At 35.2% G+C, this 21,697-nt stretch overlaps 1 protein-coding gene across 3 annotated transcripts in view; it reads right to left on the bottom strand.

Moving 5' to 3' along the window:
• Positions 1 to 21,697, bottom strand: part of LOC148956658 (translocation protein SEC62-like) — a 78,936-nt gene that overhangs the window by 56,589 nt on the left and 650 nt on the right. Inside the window, exons 1-2 of one of the 3 annotated variants that reach the window (XM_089086515.1) lie at positions 16,025 to 16,169; positions 5,921 to 6,044 (exon numbers count right to left, since the gene is read on the bottom strand). The exons of 1 other annotated variant lie outside the window; for it this stretch is intronic. In XM_089086515.1, the coding sequence (XP_088942641.1) occupies positions 5,921 to 6,005 (85 nt within the window). In that variant the 5' untranslated portion in view covers positions 6,006 to 6,044; positions 16,025 to 16,169. Of the gene's footprint in view, positions 1 to 5,920; positions 6,045 to 16,024; positions 16,170 to 21,697 lie in introns of those variants that run through there. One more of the 3 variants, XM_089086506.1, reaches the window with a different exon arrangement.

Here is a 21,697-nt window from a genome sequence, read left to right as displayed (position 1 = left end):
ATGCTGCAAAACTACACAAGATGACAAATGACTCTGAACAGCTGAAGAAAAAGCCATGGAACAAGAAACAGCAAAAATCATATTGAATTGCAAACGAAAATGTTGCACAATGAAATCTGCGATTAGAAGACAAGGTAAAATTAAAATGTAATGAAGGAACACGTTAGTTTAGCGTTCGTGAGTAAGTGAAAGATAAACAGGAAGGAAAGATTGAATTCACACCAGAATTGCGTAATTCAATTGCAATAGCTGATTCTTCCCCCTAGAATAAAGAAGTGTTATTCCAGCATCTGAAAAGATACACAGGAAGGAGAATCCCCGCAAACCACCCTGGGATGGAATGAAATTATTTTGGCGACAGTCAAGGAGAAACGGGAAATAGGAAAATTAATTCATGCCAGAAAGTCACGTGAGTGACACGCACATGATTCACCCATTTATATACACTTAAAGTGCATAAATTACATCATTTTAACTTTTGTGTTAACTTGGCCAAGAAGCCAAGGCGAGGATATCCCAGGATACCAATTTTCCCCAAAAAAATATGGAGCCGTTTTCAAAAAAAAATAAATATACAATTATTACTCGTTTATAAGGATAATATATATATATATATATATATATATATATATATATATATATATATATATATATATATATATATACGTATATACATATATATATATATATATATATATATATATATATATATATATATATATATATATATATATATATATATGTATGCAGTATTTATTTTTCCCAAGATGTCATCTTTACCCTTGTTGTTGCCCTCTTGATGTTATTATACTCATCTTCAACATAAGTTTTCTCTTTCATGAAAGAGAAACATCTAGTTGTTTTTTAGCACAAACAGCGACAGTTACAATAATTTGCATCTTTGTTTTTTTTTTCATCGCGAGTAGGCCTATCGTTAGATTCTAAATCATTTAGACAAGCGCTGATAAAAATTTGAGCATACCTATCAATTTTTTTTCTATTGGTAGCGTTCCCATCGTCGATTCACTTTATTACACACAGCAAGATAAATAAAAAAAAAAAACCACTTGAGGATTCACTTTATTACACAAAATAAAATCAATAAAAAAAAAAAAAACAAAACCAACATTAGGCTACTGTCATATCGAAGATGGTGACAAACAAAGACCAGGAAACCATGCATTAAACATGAATTGAGTATATACAGACACAACAGAACTGGTTTCATACAAGTTTCGTCAGGGTACTTTTGATATTATTAGTAACAGTTTGTTCGGAGTAAATGAATTTCTGATGAGTCTTCTTGGTTGCGAGAGGAATGTTTGAAATGTATAATTATATGTGCATAATGTAAAGAGCCCCAAGATATATTGTAATCAGAAAAGTATTTTCCAAGATCCCAAGCTCAGGACTGAAATCAAAGATCTTGGGGAAATTCCTACAAGTTGGAGTCCTGTAAGAATGTATACGGAAGAGAAATCGTAGGTTAATGCAGCCAAATATTGACAGGTGCTTTTCATTTTTTTTACTGAAACTTGGCCTTTTATTTCAAACTAATTTGCCAGATCTCAATATGAATTTATATTCAACATGAAAATTTGAATTATTCGCTATTTATCCTTTCTATATTTGCCAGGTTATTTCACTTTTAGGTTATAGATCAGTGAACAAAGAACGGAAGATGTAATGTTGAGACATCTATCCCAACTCACGACAACGGCAGAATATATCGAAATTTCCTGGTTTCAGTAGTACTTCAAGCTTCAAAATCTTTTATTGGCTGAAGGACATTTGAGTAAAATCATTCTTTGTAATAATATTATTTAAGATCTATAGTAATCATGGGTTGTAGGAACCATCTCAAGTTTAGATTGCTTTGTGTTGCAACCCCAAAGATTGGCCTACTCACGATGAAGAAAACAAAGATGCTAATTATTGCATCTGTCGCTGTTCGAATAAAAAGAAAAGACTAAATGTTTCTCTCTCATGAGAGAAAAATTGTGTTGAAAATAAGGATAATAACATCAAGAGGGCAACAACAAGTGTAAAGATGACATCTTGGGGAAAATATATTGCTTATATATATATATATATATATATATATATATATATATATATATATATATATATATATATATATATATATATATATATATATATATATATATATATATATATATATATATATATATATATATATATATATATATATATATATATATATATATATATATATATATATATATATATATATATATATATGTATATATTTAGACCGGGCTTCACCCTGGCTCGGCACGTGGCAGGCTTGTATATATTTGGATTTCCCTGTCACTTGTCTTCTAACTGCAGATAATTTGACCTTCATCTTGACGTCATGGCGTCACCATAAGTTTGATCAAACTACTCTGGGAAAAATGCCAGTTCTTCCTTAAATTCGTAATCTGTCTGGATCGTTTTTGAGACCAGAAATGTCAGCATGCCAGTTTTCAGAAGAAAAAAAAACTATGTAGACGATTTCAAGCAAAAATAAAGAGATATATACACAATTAGAAGCCAGCCCTGGCACGCAACAGGCTTGTATATGTTTGATTCTCTAATTACGCATCAGTATAATCATCGCGTTAAGCAAATCAGCAATTTAAGTTGAATTGAGAAATTCTGGCTTGAGTCGAATACCTCCTTCCTGTTAATGCATCAAACAATTTATAGGATTTATTTATATCCATTTTATAGGATTTATGCTTTCCTGGGACTCCTTGTGCTTCTCACTGTTGCTTCTCTTCTAACTTAAGATTCCGTTTACGATTCGATATGATCATCCCTGTCACTGATGAACTGCAGGTTTCTTTGTCCATTATTTTCATTTTGGATTCGTTGTGTTGCTTGCTGTCGTATGTCATCTAGCCGCAGATCTCGTTGTGCTTGATTTTCTTTCATTACTACCTCAGACATTTTCCCATGTCTTTTGCTTTAACTGCTCGGATTCATTCAAAATCCTGTTTATTTCGCATGACGTCAAAGATACCAAAAACTCCTTTCCCAGCTTTTCCCTGGTGGTTATATTTTACTTTAATTATGTCATTATATATTTCAGCAACAGCGAGGAATGTTCCATTGTTTATGCCCTCTGACATATCCAAATCACGGATTGGCATATTTATCCTTTTATTCTTTATTTTCAATTCATAGGGTGGCAAATCAACAATTTCAATTAAACTAAGAAATTCGGGCACGGATTCAATTCCACATTCCTGTTTATCCTTTACATACGTTAAAACAGCGCATTCCTTTAGTTCTAAGTCATAGAGAGGCAAATTAACAATTTCAGTAGAATTGAGAAATTATGGCTCCTAACGTTTTTATGGAAGATGTGGCTTTTTAAACGTTGGAGGAGGCTTTGAATGTAAATTGAAATTTCTAGTTCCCTTTTTAAGAGTCAGAAATGATCAGAGGGCTACTAGCCCTCCCCTTACTCCATCTTTTCCTTAGATGCATCAAATCAAACTTTTGAAATAGTTATTTTGTTCAAAATAGTCCAAAGATCATATAACAATGCCTCCGGGGTTTAAACATCCTCCCAGAGCCAGGGGCAAGGGTTGTAAGTTGTGATCCAGGGGGATATAAAGTTTCTATTGAATGGGTGGTCGTATAAACTCTGAAGGAGGTTCATTTGACTGGAAATTGAAATTTCGAATTCCCTTTTGAAAAGTCAACAGTGATCTTAGGGCAACTAGCCTCCCTCCAAACTTTTCCCCAAATGCACCAAACCAAAATTTTGAGATAATCATTTTATTCAAAGTTATCTAAAGATCATATAACAATGCCTCCGGAATTGACACCCCCCCCCCCGAGCCCGAAGGCTCTGGGATAAAAATAATCCAAACATCATATGTAATGCTTTCAGAGTTGAAACAACACCCCAGAGACCGGAGCAAGGGTTGTAAGTTATGCCCTGGGTGCATATAAGGTTTTAAGGAAGGGATGGCCAAATAAACTTTGGAGGCGGCTCAATTGATTGGAAAGTGAAATTTCTAGTTCCCTTTTCAAGAGTCAAAATTGATCAGTGGGCTACTAGCTCCCACCTCACATCCTCTTTTTCCCAAATGCATCAAATCGAAATTTCGGAGTAGCCATTTTGTTCAAAATAGTACAAAGGCAAAATAACTATACCTCTGGGCTTAACAATCTCCCCCTCCCTGGGCCCCATGGCAAAGACTATACATTATGCTAGTTGCCAATTTTTAACACGTAAGGTTAATATGGAAGGGGTGGTTTTATAAACTTAAAAGGAGGCTCATCTGAATGGAAAATGAAAGATCAATGTCCCTTTTTAAGAGGCAAAAGTGATCGGAGAGCAACCAGCTCCCCCTCCTTTGCACCCTTTTCCCCAAAATTGATCCGATCGAAATTCTGAAAAGGGGAATATTGAAGAACTTGAAACTTGGGTACACAAAAACGTACAGAGATTAATAAAAAAAACTTTCCAGAAAAGAAGTTTTTTAATGAAAAGTAAAGGCCATACTAAAGTTAAGATCAGAAGAAACAAATTTCTGTAATAATTCAAACTCAAAACAACCAGAAATTACTATTAAAGAATAAATGAAACCCCAAACAAGCATAAATTAACAATCATAGCAAATAAAACATATAATATGTACTAATAAAAATTAATCTTATACAGGGTAAACCTAAAATTGAATATGTAAATCAAGCTTAAAACGAACAAAAATCTCTACAAACAAAAGTTTGGCTACTGCTCTCTTCCTTAAGTGTAAAGGTTAAGGAAGTAAAAAAAAAACATTGGCACTTTACTGAAAACTATATGCGTCTTGGACAGTCTTGTAAAAACTAGTAAAATAAAACGGAATGCTTGATATATAATGATATTAATTGCTGAAAAGTCATTAGTTCATGGTTTTCTCTACTTCAATTTTTAGTTTTTTTGTCAATGTTGTGATAAGCACAAAAGAAAATATTTTTAAGGTAATTTGTTTTCAGTAAAGCATAAACGACACAGTAGGCTTTAGACTTTTACAGTTAGGGAAGGGAGCAGTAGCCAAACTTTTGGTTATAGTGATCGTGTTTGTCTTAAGTTTGATTTGCATATTAAATTTAAGTTTTACTTGTTCTAAGATTCATTTATTCATTTATATTAGCACCTGTTGTATGCTTGTTTGCTATGGTTGTTTATTTAATTTCTGAACGCTTTGGGTTTCATTTATTTTTTAATAGTAATTTCTGGTGGTTTTGAGTTTGAATGATTATAGCAATTTGTTTCTGCTGATCTTAAGTATATGGGCTTTACTTTTCTTTGAAAACTTCTTTTAAGGGAAGTTTTTTAAATTAATATTTTAAAAAAAATGTTTACTCTAATATCTACAATAACTACTTATCAGAGCTAAAGAAATCAAAAGACCTCCATACCAACAAAATAGTTTATCGTGAGAATTGGCTCAAACAAAAAAAAATTAACAGCAACTTTTATCCATACATCTAAGGAACTGAAAACAAACTTCCCAGACATCATCTAATACATTAGTTTGCAAATATAAAATTTCGTTTGAAAAGTGAGCATCATATTGGCATATTGGCTAATGAGTTAGATAAGGACAGAACATTTTTATCCATTGGAACCTAAGAGTTGCAACACTACCACATTAATTTGATGGTTTATCATTTAAAGTAACTTAGAAAACATAATTTAAGGGACAACTCTTAATTGTATGAATGAGGAACTGAAAAAAAACTTCTCAGTTAACATCTAATTCATTTCTCTTCAATTTGGAAAGTCTAGTTGTGCTCCTCCTCTAATAGCAAATTGGCAAAACAGGTTAGCTGAAGAGATTGCTAAAAACAGGTCACTAAATCACCACAATTTATACATATTAGAACCTAAGGAATTGTAAGACTTGCATACCAATAAAGTAATCTACTTGATGGTAAAGAAACTTCGTTCGCTTTGTGGGTACATTCTTCTTCATCCACTTTGCAATCTGTGTCATTACTTTTGGTGGTTTATCCTTAGGATAAAATGGTCCCTCCTAAAATAAAGATATGGCTAAGAATACAAAAAGGCATGCAAAACAACATACCCCAATATAAATATGATGCAATGAACATAACCAGACATTCAATTATTGATGCAGATTACACTGAATATGTATAACTAAGAAAATGACTAATATTTCAAAGACACAATAATCGAAACATACATGCCCAGTTTTCAAAAATCTAATGAACACAGCATGTCATTTGCACAAAGCCGAAATTTTAGGAAGCAGCATACCTGCACGCGTGGTAAGTATATTGGTCTAAAACACACCCTTCCTCAAGAAAAATCTGGCCCAAAACAACGTCTTTATGTTTTGATACTCCTGTAGGAAGAACCTCCTAATATTCAAAATTTTAAAACAGAGGATAGTTGCCATGAGTAGCAGCATAGCATCAGCTGAAAGCCCTATGAAACCTGATATAATAAAAAGTACCGAGAGCCCGGCAGCCTTGCCGCCGGGCCATGGAACTCCGGCAAGCTTCTATATATAGATTCTAACTGCCGCTTGTATTTTAAACGCAGACCATTTTAGCATTTTCTTGATGTCATGACATTCAAATAGACCCTAAATTAGAAGCGATACATTTTTGAAATTCCATTTTTGTATTAGACGTTTAACTTTTTCCTCGGTTTGTCTTTTCGGCTGTCCACCAACAAAACCTAGTATCTACATCTGAGTAAGTTCCGAGAAAAACGCAAAAACGTTGTTTTTTAAAGCTGCTTCTTTTGCAATACCATTTTAAATGTTTTGAAGTATCACAAAAATAGAAAATAATTCACTGATTCCAAATATACCAATAATGAATCCATCGTATTTTTTAAAACGTAAGAAAAATTAGATACTAGGTTCTGTCAATGTTTTCCTAGCAAGGTCAACACTAAATTCCAGTGACAGAACCTAATATCTACACCTGTTTGCCTTAAAAAGAAATGATAGTAATACTCCTAGCGCCTTCTAACATACCGAATTTCAACAAATTTAAGGGTATTTGAACAAATGCACATCCAGACTTCTATTCTTCTTCATATGGGTTATCTTTTCAAATCTGGAACAGAAGTGATTGGAAGGTTTTCCCGAAATTGACACCTATTGCTTGGCATTATTGGGCATAATTTCTTCAATTTTTCTTTGGAAATACCTCTTGGTTGTTGAATCTGTTTCAGGTATTTTCTTATGGTTGAATAACTTGAAGACACTCAGAAATATCAACTTCATCATTCTCAAAGTTGGTGTGATAAAACAGATTTCGGGATCCTTTACGGAACTTAGCTCCAACAATGTCTTTTAAGTGAGGCAGCTTGACCTTCTTTGTGCTAGCTCTATTTTTCCAGGTCTAATTTTGGAAGGAACTGTCCATTATGATAGCACACATTTCTTTCCATGACCCATTGACACAAGTCAAAAAATCAACAAAATCATAGTATCTTTCCCATTTTCTCAATCTTTTCCTTAATATTGCCGTGAATTCTGTCAGCTGCATTATAAGTGTGCCCCTTTGTAAGGCACCTGAGAACAATGTACTTAATCCCAAAATCTTGGTTGGCTATTTGTACAAGGGATGTTTATAAGACTCAGTTATTATTCTGGCCTGAACAATTATCCATCCAGAATATGAATATTTGACGTCTCTTTCACTTGTTGTAGCGATTAATGAACAGAGAGTCAACACTGCTCTCAGCTCTTGTTGAAAACTACCAAACGACATTAAAAAATGGAGTCTTTATTTCAGGGCAACTTTGGAAGCAAAATAGCCTTTTGGAAGTCCACTGCGTATAATCTTTTTTCGGGACTCTCGTTTTCGCTTGTGTCTTCCTGATACTTGTGGGTAGCTCTCCAAGCCATATCTATTTGTAGCATCCACTCGTCTTTCCTAGAACTATCAAGTTCCTGATCAGGCAACTCTTCATCATCTACCTCAATGTTACTGCCTTTTCCAAATATCGCTCACATGTTGGGCAAGCAACAAACATTAGCCTTTTCAGAGAGATTTCAATGGTTACCAGAAGCCGTCTGTATGTGTCAACTAAAATATGAACGTCAGGGTACTTCTGTAAGAAATCATCAAACATAAACTGGATACTCAACGATGAAGGTAAGTACTTTATATTTGGTGCATTTTTCTTCGGTAATGTGGGGTACATATACATAGCTTGAAGCTGTTGATATGTGAAGTAATCTTTTCTTTGATTTCTACCAAGATCTTGAGCAGAGACGTTTTTTTCCCACGGTTTTCACGGACATTCTGACCAACAATGCTGCTTTTTACTTTCTCACACGATTCAGTAATAAATGCATCAGTTTGTAAGCCAAGGGTTTTTTGAAATGTTTTCTTGCATAGTAGGATTTTTTTAAACACTGTGAGGTGCTTGCATACAGGAAGGTGTTCCAAGGCCTTTGGAAGAAAATAAAATATCGATTCATTTTTTTGAATTGCTTCTGTGAAACTGTTGAAGCACAGTTGTAATTTTCCAAAAAACTCCTTTTTTGTATTCAATAATTGTAATTGTTACTCAGGTTAAACTCAAATATAATTTTCCACCACGAAAATAAATTTAGCAGATTATTGAAAAGAGCCTCTAACCCCTTTTAATTGGTGTCAGATCAAAATAAATAGTATACCACTGAAATCGTAATGGGCAAAAACCCTTGACTGGAGGTTTACATCCCCTCAACAAACACAATGTCTTTCTATTAGATTTCATCATTTATAGTAACTGCAACTGCAAGTTTTTGTTTTTTGGCATTTCCAACAGACATTATATTATATTAATAACTGTTGTGTTGGAAACTCGACAATCTTATTTATGCTATGTATGACATCATATAACAAAATACTTATATGATGTCTTAAGATATGCTTATATGAAGTAATAACATAGTACATGACATCATTTGCAAAAACCAAAACTTAGACTCTTAACAATTTTTCTCAGACTTCTGAACTATCTAGATCATTTTTTTAAGCAAGAATATCCCAAGATACCAATTTTCCCACAAAAATATGGAGCCGTTTTTGAGAACATAAATACATACATGTATGATTATTGCTCACATATAAAGATAGTATACTATCATATTGAGTATTTGTTTGGGTAATTTTAATGTCCTACCAAAATAGGGCAAATATAGATAATGAGACAAACTCTTGGGGTGGACTGTTGGAAGTTAAATTTTTGAAGAATATGCAGAGCCAGCATAGGTAGGCAAGACATATTCCTTTACCTGTTGAAAAATGGTATTTTCTTAAGCCAGCTTGGGTTTCTGAAACTAGGTTGTTTATTTCATCAAATCATAGCCTTTAATTTTTTTTTTTTTTGTTTAGCTAGGTAAACAAGACATCCAAGTAATGTTCTTAAACCCAAAGCAGGACCCAAGAGACGGTTTACGAGCCCTACTTGCCACCTTATCCTCCCTATAAGACCATAAAAATTCTATTAAATCTTGAATTTAAAAAAAAGGTTTCAGGTGGGTTCCCCCTCTGCTTCTATACTACTAAAGGTATTGACAGTTCCCAAGAATTATGACAGGTTTAGAGCCAAATTTGAATTAATGTTGGAATGTTAGAACCTATTTTCACACAATATTTTGAAGTGTCAAAGTTTGGATGCATGATTTTGTAAAGTATTTTCAAGATTCCTACTTGGGCTGAATTTCTATTTTTGAGCTTGATTGTGAATTTAGTTGCTTTAGAGTCAGATCATGGATCACAAGAAGAAAAATTTTATTTTATCCCTTTTTACACAGGTAGATAAACTAAATCTATTCAAGTGGATAAACCATCTTTCAAAGACTCCAGTTAATAGGACTCTTAATAAATTACATATGCAAAAAAGACATCAGTTAAAAAAGAGTAGACCTAATGTATTTTTGGTTTCTCATTTAATACTCTTTCCAAATATAAAATCACTACTATGCAATTACATCCAAGCCCCCCCCCCCTCTCCTAATGGGACCCGCTTACTGTTGGAGTACTATATCTGAAATGAGCATTGAATAATATACATTTTTTTCCATCTGATCCCAGTCAAATGCCAAGAAATTACCACCTAGTCTATACACCCCAGATTTTAATGGTTTTTTTTTTGAAAATTGGGTCTAGAGCCTATGTTGATCAGATATACAAAGGCTATTCAATAAGTACAAAGCTAAACCACTATAGCCCATAAACGAATTCATCAATCAATGCAACAGCTTTAGTGTGTCAAGTTGGCATATTAAAATTTTGTTTCTTGTCAGCAATTTGAGAGTATCATGTAAGTGTAGCTTGAAATGTACTCAATTAACATTGGCGAGTCTGCTTGAGCATTGTGCTTCAGAAGTACAGTATTTTGTGATTAGATTTTTAGCTGCAGAGTATCATCAACAAAAAGAGATTTGACCTACTACTAACAACTAACTATAGAAACAATCCATCTGATGTGCATGCTCCTCCCTGACCCAAATCTATTCAAAGCATCACTCTTTACCCACTTTCATGAAATTTCAACTTACTCAAGAATGATTTTAAAAGTGTAAAGGATAAATTATTTGAATCATTTAATCTTTGCAAATGGAAAAAACAGTAGTAAGTAACCATGTAAGTGTCTGTGATGAGAATCCCATTGGACAACAGTTGAAGTTGCAATTTCCTCCCTCAAATCATGCTCAAGACACCAATTCAGGGAAACATGCATATTACTCTTGAACAGACAGCTAAGAGGAGCTTATAAGAGCACTGGATTTATTCACAACAGGGGTTATACAGACAAAATGGACTGAAAAAAAGGACATTAGGGGGTCGAAAAAAGTGACCAAATAGGGACCAGACTCGGAACCACCTTTTAAGTAGATAACTGAAAATAACTGGGATGCCAAGCACTATTCTCTTACTTTGTGGATTTACTTCAATAAAGCTACTTCAAATAAAACTAAGTCTTTTTCCTTTTTATGTTGAGCCTTTAGAGCATCTAACATAGTCTTTACTACCTGTAACCTAACCAAATTGTTTGATTTGACAGCATCATCTTGCCTTTTGGTTGCCTCTTCAAAAAGCTTATCTGAAACCATTTTCTGCACTGACAGCTCTTTTTTCTTTCTATCCACATCATTTTCTAATACAACTATAGATTCCTTCTCCTTTTCGAGGTTTTCTTTCAATGCACTAGGCTCTTATTCTTTGCACTGCTTTCTCTCTTCTTCTTCATTTCTTCAGCTTTTTGAGCAGCTAAGCTTTTAAGATATTTGTTCTTACGCCAATCAAGCCAACCATGCATAGGAAATAATCTCAGAAGAGATGGAACACAATTCTAATTCCCCTCAATATGATGTCTGTGCATCTTTGATAGTCAGTTTGGCACTGAGAGTTCCATCCAGCATCAACATCTGATGCTGGTTAAATGCATTGTTTGATCTGGAGAAACCACGTTCTGCATTTGCACTTCTATTTGAAACTACAAGACTAGCACGTATGATACTTTTCAAATTATGATAGCTCCTATCCTTGTTACATTTTCAGGAGATTGGTCCAACAACTGTCAACTTGTTGGTCACGTAGGCCTTTAGGTTCATCTTCCAATTGGAATTACCACTGCCCATCTTGCAATTTATTAACATCATTACTAATTGGTAACTGGCGTGTTACAGCTAGTACACCTTAACAGTCAGAAGATCTTTTCTCAAAGAAGGAACTAGGAAGATCATGTGGAACAGCACATCTTCCTTCCATGTAGAGGGAATTTTACTGTCAGATGTTTGGCAACAGCAATAAATGTTGGCAGACACTCAACAGAAATGCAGCCTTGGCCTTTTAATTCACACCTTCCAGAGCAAATTATGTTCCAGTCTTGAGAGGGCATGGGGAGCATCAGCCCTACTCATGTTAATTTTTGCTTGTTCTGAGTTTGACTCAGTAGAATATCAAATCTAACTAAATATGTTACCTAAGTTACTGCTATGATAAAAGCTGAATGTTGTATAGAAGAGCAGCTTTGTTAGGCTACTTGACCAGTAAAATATCAAATCTAAGATTGAATCGCTTAAAGTGACAGTTAAACACCATTAGTAGAATGACTGCTACACTAGATTTATTTAAACATTGTTATGGACTATGTAGACTACAGTTGTGTTCTTGGTTTTTAATTGTAATCATTCAGCTTTTATTCTATTAGCTCCAATGAATAGGATTAAATGTGGTTCTGATGAACAATGTGATACAAGGCTAATTTCCCTACCCCAGCTGAAAATTCAGTCAACATTGAGCAGCATGCTAGGACTTAGAAGTACGAGTAATTTCTGGTCCATTACCAACATTTTAGTGCATTTATAACATTTATAGTGCATGATACCAGTTCACCCATTACAATCAAGAACGCAAACACTAGGCATATATCAGAAGGATTTCCTGTCTGAAGTACCTTTAAGGGACTTTTTTCTAATTTAACTTCAATAATTTGGAGCCAAACTCTAAGTCAGAACCATGCAGATTATTTTATTTGGCGTTTTGCTTATGCTGCTATGATAACTCAGCCCCAAACACACAAAAAAAGAAATACAAAATTATATCCCATAGGATAATCTATGCCATATATTCTACCTGAGTTTTGAAATAAAGGTAGGATATTCCAGCATGTCTTATTTCTTAATTTGGGAGATATTAGCCAGACACTCAATAATGTGATGCATAGTGGCAACCCATTCTTGTCTGTAGAAAAAGTAAACTACAGCCAAAGTGATGTCTAGTGGTAACCTGAAACCCCAATAGTGACCTGATGCATGAGAAATGCTAAATAAATATGTTTGTAAAAGAATATAGAAACTGATAAATAGGAAGGACCACAAGTGCTCCTTTGGCATATATTTGAAAGATAATTACTATAATGTTTATCTGGTAAAAACAGAATGTTCCATATATGAAAACATTGTCAAACAGGTCCTAGTAAAACATAATTTATTGGCTTATACACAGAGCAGGTTACAGATGGCTGAGCTGATAGCCAAATTTGTATACCTGTAAAAAATTACAGATATAAAAAAAACAAAAAAAGCGCTTTCAATCTATCCAAAATGAGACAATTATATTTATTGACCATAAATAATTATGTTTAATGGACATAAACAAATTTAGTCCTAGGGCATATACAAAATTCAGCTGATTTTGAGGGTTTATCATAATTTTCTGTACTTATTTATCACCAACTACAATGCCAAATAAACTCAATAAAAAAAACAAAACAACACATATCAGCAAACCGATCATCTCTGTTATACCAAAATTTGTGAGGATTGTAGGCTTCCAAACCTTTTAACTTGCTGGAGGTTTCATAAAAAAAAAAAAAAAAAGTAGCATATGCCTGAAACCTACCCCTTCAGAGCAAAATTAAAAAAAACAAAAAAATTAAAAAGCCTTATTATGGCCAGCCCATTGAAAATTTTGTAATTCTAAGTGAATCAGTGTATCTTCCTGACTTGGAATACTACCAGAAAGCAGCATCTATCTCAGTATACCTTGGACATTTATCCTGAATGTATACTGAATTTTTAAAGAAAAATGGATTTTCAAAAACAAGGTAAGATGTATTTTTAAGATAGATATAACAGTTGAAAGAGTTGGATCTTTATCATAATAAAGATCATATGCACCATGCAAGCAATGTTATTGTTCTTATTACAATCATCACTTTGAGTACAGTATTTGTAATCTGTATGTCAAAGTTCTGTCCAGTTAATTGAAATATGTATCTAGATAGACAGTATGCCATCAAAATTTAGCCCAGCCTGTTGGCAACCATTAACTTTGTAAGATGCATTGATAAGAAAATTGAACAGAGAGCAGTTTTAAGGCACCTAAGCAGGTATAGATAGTATCTAAATCTCCAAAGAACAAGCATTTTAGGGATTCCCCCTGAATTCATAATTATCATGTAATCTGCCTTTTTTTTCCAAATTAGATTTGCTGTCCCTACAAGAAAAAATACAAGGCATATGCATCACATTGATGCAAGCTTTTATTTCTTCTATTCTTGTGTCTTGTTTGGTTAACAGGAGAGAGGCACCAACCAATCTTTCATTGCTTCATGCAATTTCTTCTTTCACAGCAACAGTAATTTCAATTACTCAGCCAGACAAAATTTCTACTTTCAGCTAGAGCCCCTGTGGCCTATTTGTTTTACATTATATTATTATTATTAAAATATTAGATTTTACTGATTCCATTGATAGTTACTAATCACGTATCAAAAGATCCAACAATGACAAAGAATACAAACCAGAGATTGTCCAAACAACTTTACACTCCTTCCAACCAGGGGTGCAGCAAGGGGGAGGGGGCTCTCCTCAAAATTCCAAGGTATGGGTGCATAGTACCAACATATTCAAATTTAGCTAATGTTTTTAGTTTAATTTAGCTTGTGTCAGCATTTGTTGGCACATTGGACAATATTGTCAGCACATTCTTTATATCTGCCCCCAAACTCAAAACCCAAGCTGCACCCCTGCTTCTGACTCAAGATTCCTTATGAGTAAACTTGAACAAACCCCTTTTGTAAGCTGCATTTACACCCTAAAAACCTTGTTCAAACATTAAAAATCTGGCAATGTCTTAAGAAATACCTTAGAGGATAATTAGGGATGCCCTAGAGGAGCCAGACATGAAAGAAGAGGAATCCATAGGCCTTTAAGTGTATCAATTGAACTTTTCTCACTTTTAGTTCAATGGCACAATAAAAAATAGAATAAATGACTAGATTGTACAAGTTAGCTGCATTTATACAATTGACCTTATTTTCTTTTGGCTAATTTCACATTGAAACCTGGTTTGTATAGCCAATTAAAAAAAAAAAATGACTTTTGTAGGTAGTCTAGGGCCAAGTTTTTTTCAACAGGAGATGAACTAGAAAGTAATAATGATGTGTGAAGAGCATTTCCTTAAGTAATAAACTAAAAATTTGAGTGCTTGGCATATGCCCCCCCCCAGGAAAATCCCCCCACACATAAAACTAAGCAGCCACAGAGAAAGTATGGCAAATAAAAATAATGAAGGGAAAAAAATGGAATTTTAGAATATTCTACCAGTATTCTAAAATAAAGATAGAATATGTGGTGCAGAATGCCCTAACATATTTGTTTTTATTTTATTTCAAATTCTTCTTTTTTGTGTATTTCAGGGGGTTGATTTATAATAGCGGGGCATGACCAGAATACTTTTTTGTACATTAGTCCCTTTGACCCAAGGACACACTATTGAACTCCCAAGATCAAATACATTCCCCTTTTTCCACTGTAAAATATATCTATAATGAATTGACATTTCAAATAATTTACAGTCCCTACACCATGGGCTAAAGGGTTATGTCATTGGTGCTTAAATACATTATGTACATATGTATAAATACATTGAATATAAATAGGGAAAGATAAATATTACTAATTAAAATCACTGGAAACAAAGCTCCTGGAGGACATTGTCCCCCCCCCTCTCCGCCCAAGAAATTTCCTGGTGAGGCTTATGATGCTCTGTCTTACCTTTTTTATTCTTGTGCTGATAGACCTGTGAAGGCAATATTTTATGCAACATAGAAAAAGATTTTGGCAGCAGAAGAAGCACTATTATTCCTGCCCCCTTCATTAACAATAATAAAGACATAGACCAGAAATATTCATGGAAATCAAGAGGGATTAGATATCTATTTCTACCCCCCCCTCATCCCTAGAAATCATTCTACATACATCCTGAGGATCAATGTCAAGTGGGATATCTTGGCATAAATATACAAAGTCTCAATTAATAGTCTTTCTAAATAAAATATTGATAGCCTACACTAACAATGTGCCCTCTCCCTAAAATAATTCTAGATAAAAGACATAGACCAAGACCAGAAATATTCATGACAAGACAGTTATCAGTTGCTTGACAACAGCAACTAAACTTGTCAATGTGAAAATTGAATACAGGCATATTGGCTAAATTTGTGAGATAAAACATTTATTAGTACCTATAATTATGATTTTCAACTAATATTTATCCTTAGGTGGCATCTTGAGTGACTTTCCTAGTGTGTGATTTTGCCTATCTGAATTTTGATGTTGGAAAATTTTTGTTTTCAATTCCCAGGGGACTTGTCCTTTGTTTGATATTAAACAGCTGTTTTTTGTTTGTAAATTAGACCAGCTGAATTTAGTGTCCTTCTCCTTCTTCCAAATTTGCAGCCAGCAAAAAAGCGCAATTGCCAAACACTAAATACTAAAAACACCATTGATTACGTTTGCTCGTCCGTTTTTGCGCATTTTTTGGTGGATAATTTGTGCAGAAGGGAGCAATAGCAAACAAACAAGAGGCCGAATTGGTACCAGCGGGATTTTAATCCTTAAACTGCTGGGAACAGGTGATTTGAGTATTGCACTTCCCACATTTTGTCTACCTCAAAAATTGTCAAGGCAATAAATTTAGCGTTCTGAGCATCAACAATATACAATACTTTCATTTGAGCGTCAGGAGAGGAAAAGCTAGCAGAAGAGGCGAAAGTACCTGTGGCAAGCGCTCTAGTGGTATCTGCCGAGAGTTATTTGTCCAAGTGGCGCCGATAGAGTAAAACCACAGTGCGCTATTCGTCCTATACTTGTAAAAAATGCCGCCAAAACGACCTCGCACGAGTCCGAAAAAAGGAACTGATCAGTGTGCAGCTTGTGGTTGTAATTTAGATGAAGAATCAACTGTGATGAATTGGGTTGATTGCAATCGATGGCTTTGTACAGATTGTCTTGAAATGACTGAGCCGGAGTATGCTCTCTTAATAAAGATGACAAGGTGTATTAAATACAAGTGGCATTGTCCTATGTGTAAAGGTGACAAACAAGCAAGACTAAATGCATCGGATATCCAAAATGCTATTACCAAATCCCTTGAAACGCTTCAACCGGCCCTAACGGTCATTCAGGATCTTGATGTGAAAATTATAGATGCCGTCAAAATGTCTCTTAGTGAGTTTAAGATTGAAGTGATCAAAGACATGGATCGTAGATTTCAAGCCATTGAGACACGGATAGATACCCTCGAGCAAACGTATGGCGCCGCTGTCGACCAGGAATTGCTGAATAGTTTTGTAGTCTTGCAGGTGTAGGTTTTAAAAAGCGATTTTGATAGACACTCAGAGAAAAAAATAAAGCCGTTAATAGTCAGAGATAACGACAAACAGAGCCGTAAACTGGACCGTGCTGTTTGTAGAGTGCCGACAAAGCCAGACGACTGACAATTTCTTCAGCAGTATATGTCTCAAGAGTATAGCCTTCCAAATATATCCGTCATAAATCCCCGTCGCTTAGCTAACCCGAATAACCAAACTAGCTCAAACTCACCAATAATTTTTTCCATTGTCAACCTTGAAACAAAGAAAAAAATTCTCCAGAAGTCGTATGAAAAGAGAGGAACTGGTAGAATTCAGTTCAGAAACGACGTATCCAAAGCAGACCGGACTAAAAGAGCCAAGCTATATGAAGAGATCCAAGCTTGGCGAGCAAATGGAGAGACGGATATTGTGATTTGGGGTGGCAAAATCGTATCAAAAAACTTGCTACCTCCAGCTCCTCCAACTCAGATGGAACTCTAAGTGGGCTGCCAAAACCTGTACATAGTATCTCTTCTAGTGCATTATTAGATGTAAGTGATACTTTTGCTAGCGGGGAGTCAGACGATTGTTTTTACAGTGCTAGATCTGGACAAACCATTGATTTACCGAGTTCTGAAAGATCATCAACTCCCTCTGATAGTGGAAGCTGTGGGAAGATTAGTGCCCTTAGTGTTATTTTCAGCAATGCTGACTGTCTAACTTCAAAGTTTCAAGAAATTAAGTGTGTTATTATATCAGGCGCTTCATATATTTATGTCTTATATGAAGTCAGACCAAAAAGGACTGCTATCCCTCTGACAGAACAACAGATATAGATACCGGGATACAAAATAATTAGCAACCTATCAAAGGAGGAAGGAAGGGGAATCGTCCTATACATCCGAGATACTTTCCAGGTAAGAAATATTAATACTGAATATGATTATGAGCCTTACCTAGAACAAGTGTGGATATCAATAAACCTACATGGTGAGCCAATACAGATTGGTACGATTTACAGAAATCTGAGTTCCCCTAATTTAGAAATGTCCCTTTTTGAAGTAGTAGAATCAATTGATAGAAAAGTAGCGCTGACAGGAAACCTTCTCATAGTCGGGGATTCTAACCTACCTTTCGTCCAATGGATAGATGGGTGTTGCTATTCTGGACAGAAATCAGTTGTACCATTTCTTGAGTGTCTAGATAACTATTCACTTTACCAAGCTGTAATTTTTCCGACTAGGCACCGGGATGGCCACCCCCCGTCATTGCTGGACCTCGTAATAGTAAACGATCATGAAGCGCTCTTCAACGTGGCCCCACTACCGCCCTTTAGTGCAAGCGATCACGCTCCCATATGATGCTCCCTTAGACTGTATCCAGAAAAATCAGTTTTTACCGAACATGTGTATAGAAATTACCGTCTGATGAAGCAAGAGTTGGCGGGGCAGGATTGGTCCTTGATCACAGAAAATGATGTTGATAAATCGTGGAATATGATGAAGAAAATACTGCTAGAGGTCTCAGAGAAAAATACTGCAGTAAGATGGGCTCGTAAAACCAAAACGCTACCATTTATGACCAAAGAATTGAAGAGAGCAAGAAATAAAAAGAAAAGGTATTGGAGACTATATAAACAGAATATACACAATAAGAACCACTACACAAAATATACCAAGACACGAAATAAAGTCAGAAATCTATCCAGAAAGTTATTTGAACAGCATGAGGAGGCTGTAGCAGCAGCAAGCAAGTTAAATCCAAAACGCTTTTGGAATTATGCCTCAGCCCGTAAACCTGGTAGACACTCTGTTACGCGACTTAAAAGATAATGACCATATAATAGATGACCCAATAGAAATTGCCAATGCCGTAAATAGGCAGTTTACATCTGTATTTACTCCACCTGATAATGCCCCTCTTCCAGACCCCCTCACCTCTACCAGCATAGCCCCTATGCCCCCGATTACAGTTAATAGGGTAGATGTAGAGGCACGCCTAAAAAAGTTGACTCCAAATAATTCGGTGGGACCTGATGGTGTACACCCAAGGATTCTTAAAGAATTGCATGTTGAACTATCAGGCCCGCTCACTCACCTTTTTCAGAAATCCCTTGATGAAAAGTGTATCTCGCAGGATTGGCACATGGCCCACATAACCCCCATACATAAGGGTGGCAGCAAAGAGGACGCAAGCAATTACCGGCCAATCAGTATCACCTCTGCAGTTGGGAAGCTACTAGAAGCGACTGTTAACACTGCAAACCTGAAACACTTGACAACCAATAAATTATTCTTATAATGTCAACATGTCTTTAAGTCTGATTGGTCAGTTGAAACAAACTTGATTGATTCTTATAATTATATCACCGATCTTCTAGACCAGGGGTTCCCAGTTGATATCATACTACTTGATTTGGCAAAGGCATTTGACAAAGTCTGCCATAAAAGACTTCAAATCAGGCTCCAAGCTATTGGGGTGAGTGGTGGTGTGGTTGAGTGGGTGGATGCAGTTCTTAACAGATAGGAAACAGACGGTTAAAGTATTTGGGGAGGATGGAAGGACGTTTTTCTCCGAGGTGGCCGCTGTTGGAAGTGGTGTCCCCCAGGGCACGGTTTTGGGTCCGACTTTATTTAATATATATATAAATGACATGCCAAAAATCCTAAATAACAAAGTAAGCCTCTACGCTGATGACTCGAAACTTATTGGTCGTGCAGACACAGCGGTATTAAGTCGATCCAACTGGACCTCGATACATTCACTCACTGGACTAATATTTGGAGGCTTGAATTCAACGCATCAAAATGCAAGACTCTCCACCTTGGGAAGAAAAACCCACAAACTCAGTACCATATGGATTGTAGGGATGGGTCCCAAAATGCCATTTCCAGCAGCCACGCGGAGAGAGATCTTGGTGTCCTGGTAGATGACAATTTGAAATTTCATATTCATGCACAAGCGACTATTGCAAAGGCTAATCAGACTCTTGGCTTAATCAAAAGAACGTTCACTAGCAGATCTCCAACTGTTATGACCAAGCTATACAAGAGTCTAGTTCAACCAAGGCTAGAGTTTGGAATGTGTATTGCATGCCCAATCAATAAGACAGACCAAGCAGCTCTAGAATCAGTCCAGAGGAGAGCAACAAAATGTATTAGAGACCTCTATGATGTCCCTTATCCATCCCGTCTCCGTAAGCTTAGAATACCATCTCTAACATATCGTTGCAAACAAGGCAATGTGATAACAGCATACAAGCTCCTAAATGCTGAGGATACCATTCCTGGCCTTTTCCAACCAGACAATTCAAACAGAACTCGTGGTCATTCTCAAAAGCAATTCCAAACACGAGCCAACACCAGACTAAGGAACAAGTTCTTCTCAAATAGAGTTGTCAGCTTGTGGAACTCCCTTAGTGAAAAAACAGTAACCTCTACCAGCATGGATGCATTCACGTCATCAGTGGATAGGGAGTGGCTCAACAAACCATGGTGCACCAGTTGAGACGCCACAGATGATGATTAACTATCATCACTGAAGCTTGCGGACACAGGATTCGTCCTATCGCTAGCAAGTGCTATTTAAGGTAATTTAAGGTAAAAAGAAGATCTAAAACAACTATGTTCTTACTTTATATTCTTATTAATCTGCCTTTTACATTTCTTCCATTTTTATAACATTAAAAAAATATTATCACCTAACTGATCTCAATTCTATTGGAATTGATAGCCCAGAGCTTTTGGTGGGTTAAGAACAAAGCAGCTTATTAATAAAGAAGTACATTACATCAAGGAAGAAGAAAGTATGGATAGTGTATAATTAACCTAGTGGTTGGCCCCTTGTTAAGGAAACATACCAATCAAACAAGAGTTGTACCATGCCATTAGCCCTATTTCATTTGATTTTCAATTTTTCCGGTTGCTTTTCTGACAATTTCTATTTTCCTCTCAATAGTTCTAGATATAGCCCTAGGAATCTATAAAAAAAAAATACCAAAACAAAATACTAAAACAATAAAATTCTTACTTTATAATATGCAGTCTGTTTTTGTTAGCCTAAACAAATTATCAAGTTTCCTTCAATTGCTATTTGCTTTCATAAATCATTTCAGATCATGTTTTATCTAAAATTCTATTGTATTAATTGTAAAAAACTAAATCTTATCAAGTCAACAACACAGAGACCCATTTTAACAAAAAAAGGCCATCATTACAAGAAACCAAAAATGACATTTGTTATCAGTGTAAATTCAATTTTAACCTAACCTTTTTAGCCTTATCTAAATATGTAGCCTGTATTATATATTTGGCATACATTTATTGATTCTCAATTATATTGCCATCATGGTACCGCCATCACTTCAATTTATGGGTAAACCAATGTGACAAAATTTATAGGCCTAGTAACACAGTTTTATGAGCTGTAGCCTATATACAATACAAGGGTATCTTTAAGGGTCTGTAAAGGGCTTAAAATTAAATTTTTAACAGAAATCAGTGTCATAATTGGAATCATGACAAAGTTCTGCTTATAGATGTAAATTTGTTGTTTTTTTTGCAG

Source organism: Artemia sp. Qi Xiang Cuo, chromosome 1 (genome assembly GCF_049724085.1).
Source record: "Artemia sp. Qi Xiang Cuo chromosome 1, ASM4972408v1, whole genome shotgun sequence".
Taxonomy (NCBI): domain Eukaryota; kingdom Metazoa; phylum Arthropoda; class Branchiopoda; order Anostraca; family Artemiidae; genus Artemia; species Artemia sp. Qi Xiang Cuo.
The sequence above is the reverse complement of the archived record's forward strand: the minus strand, read 5'-3'. Positions and strand labels throughout refer to the sequence as shown.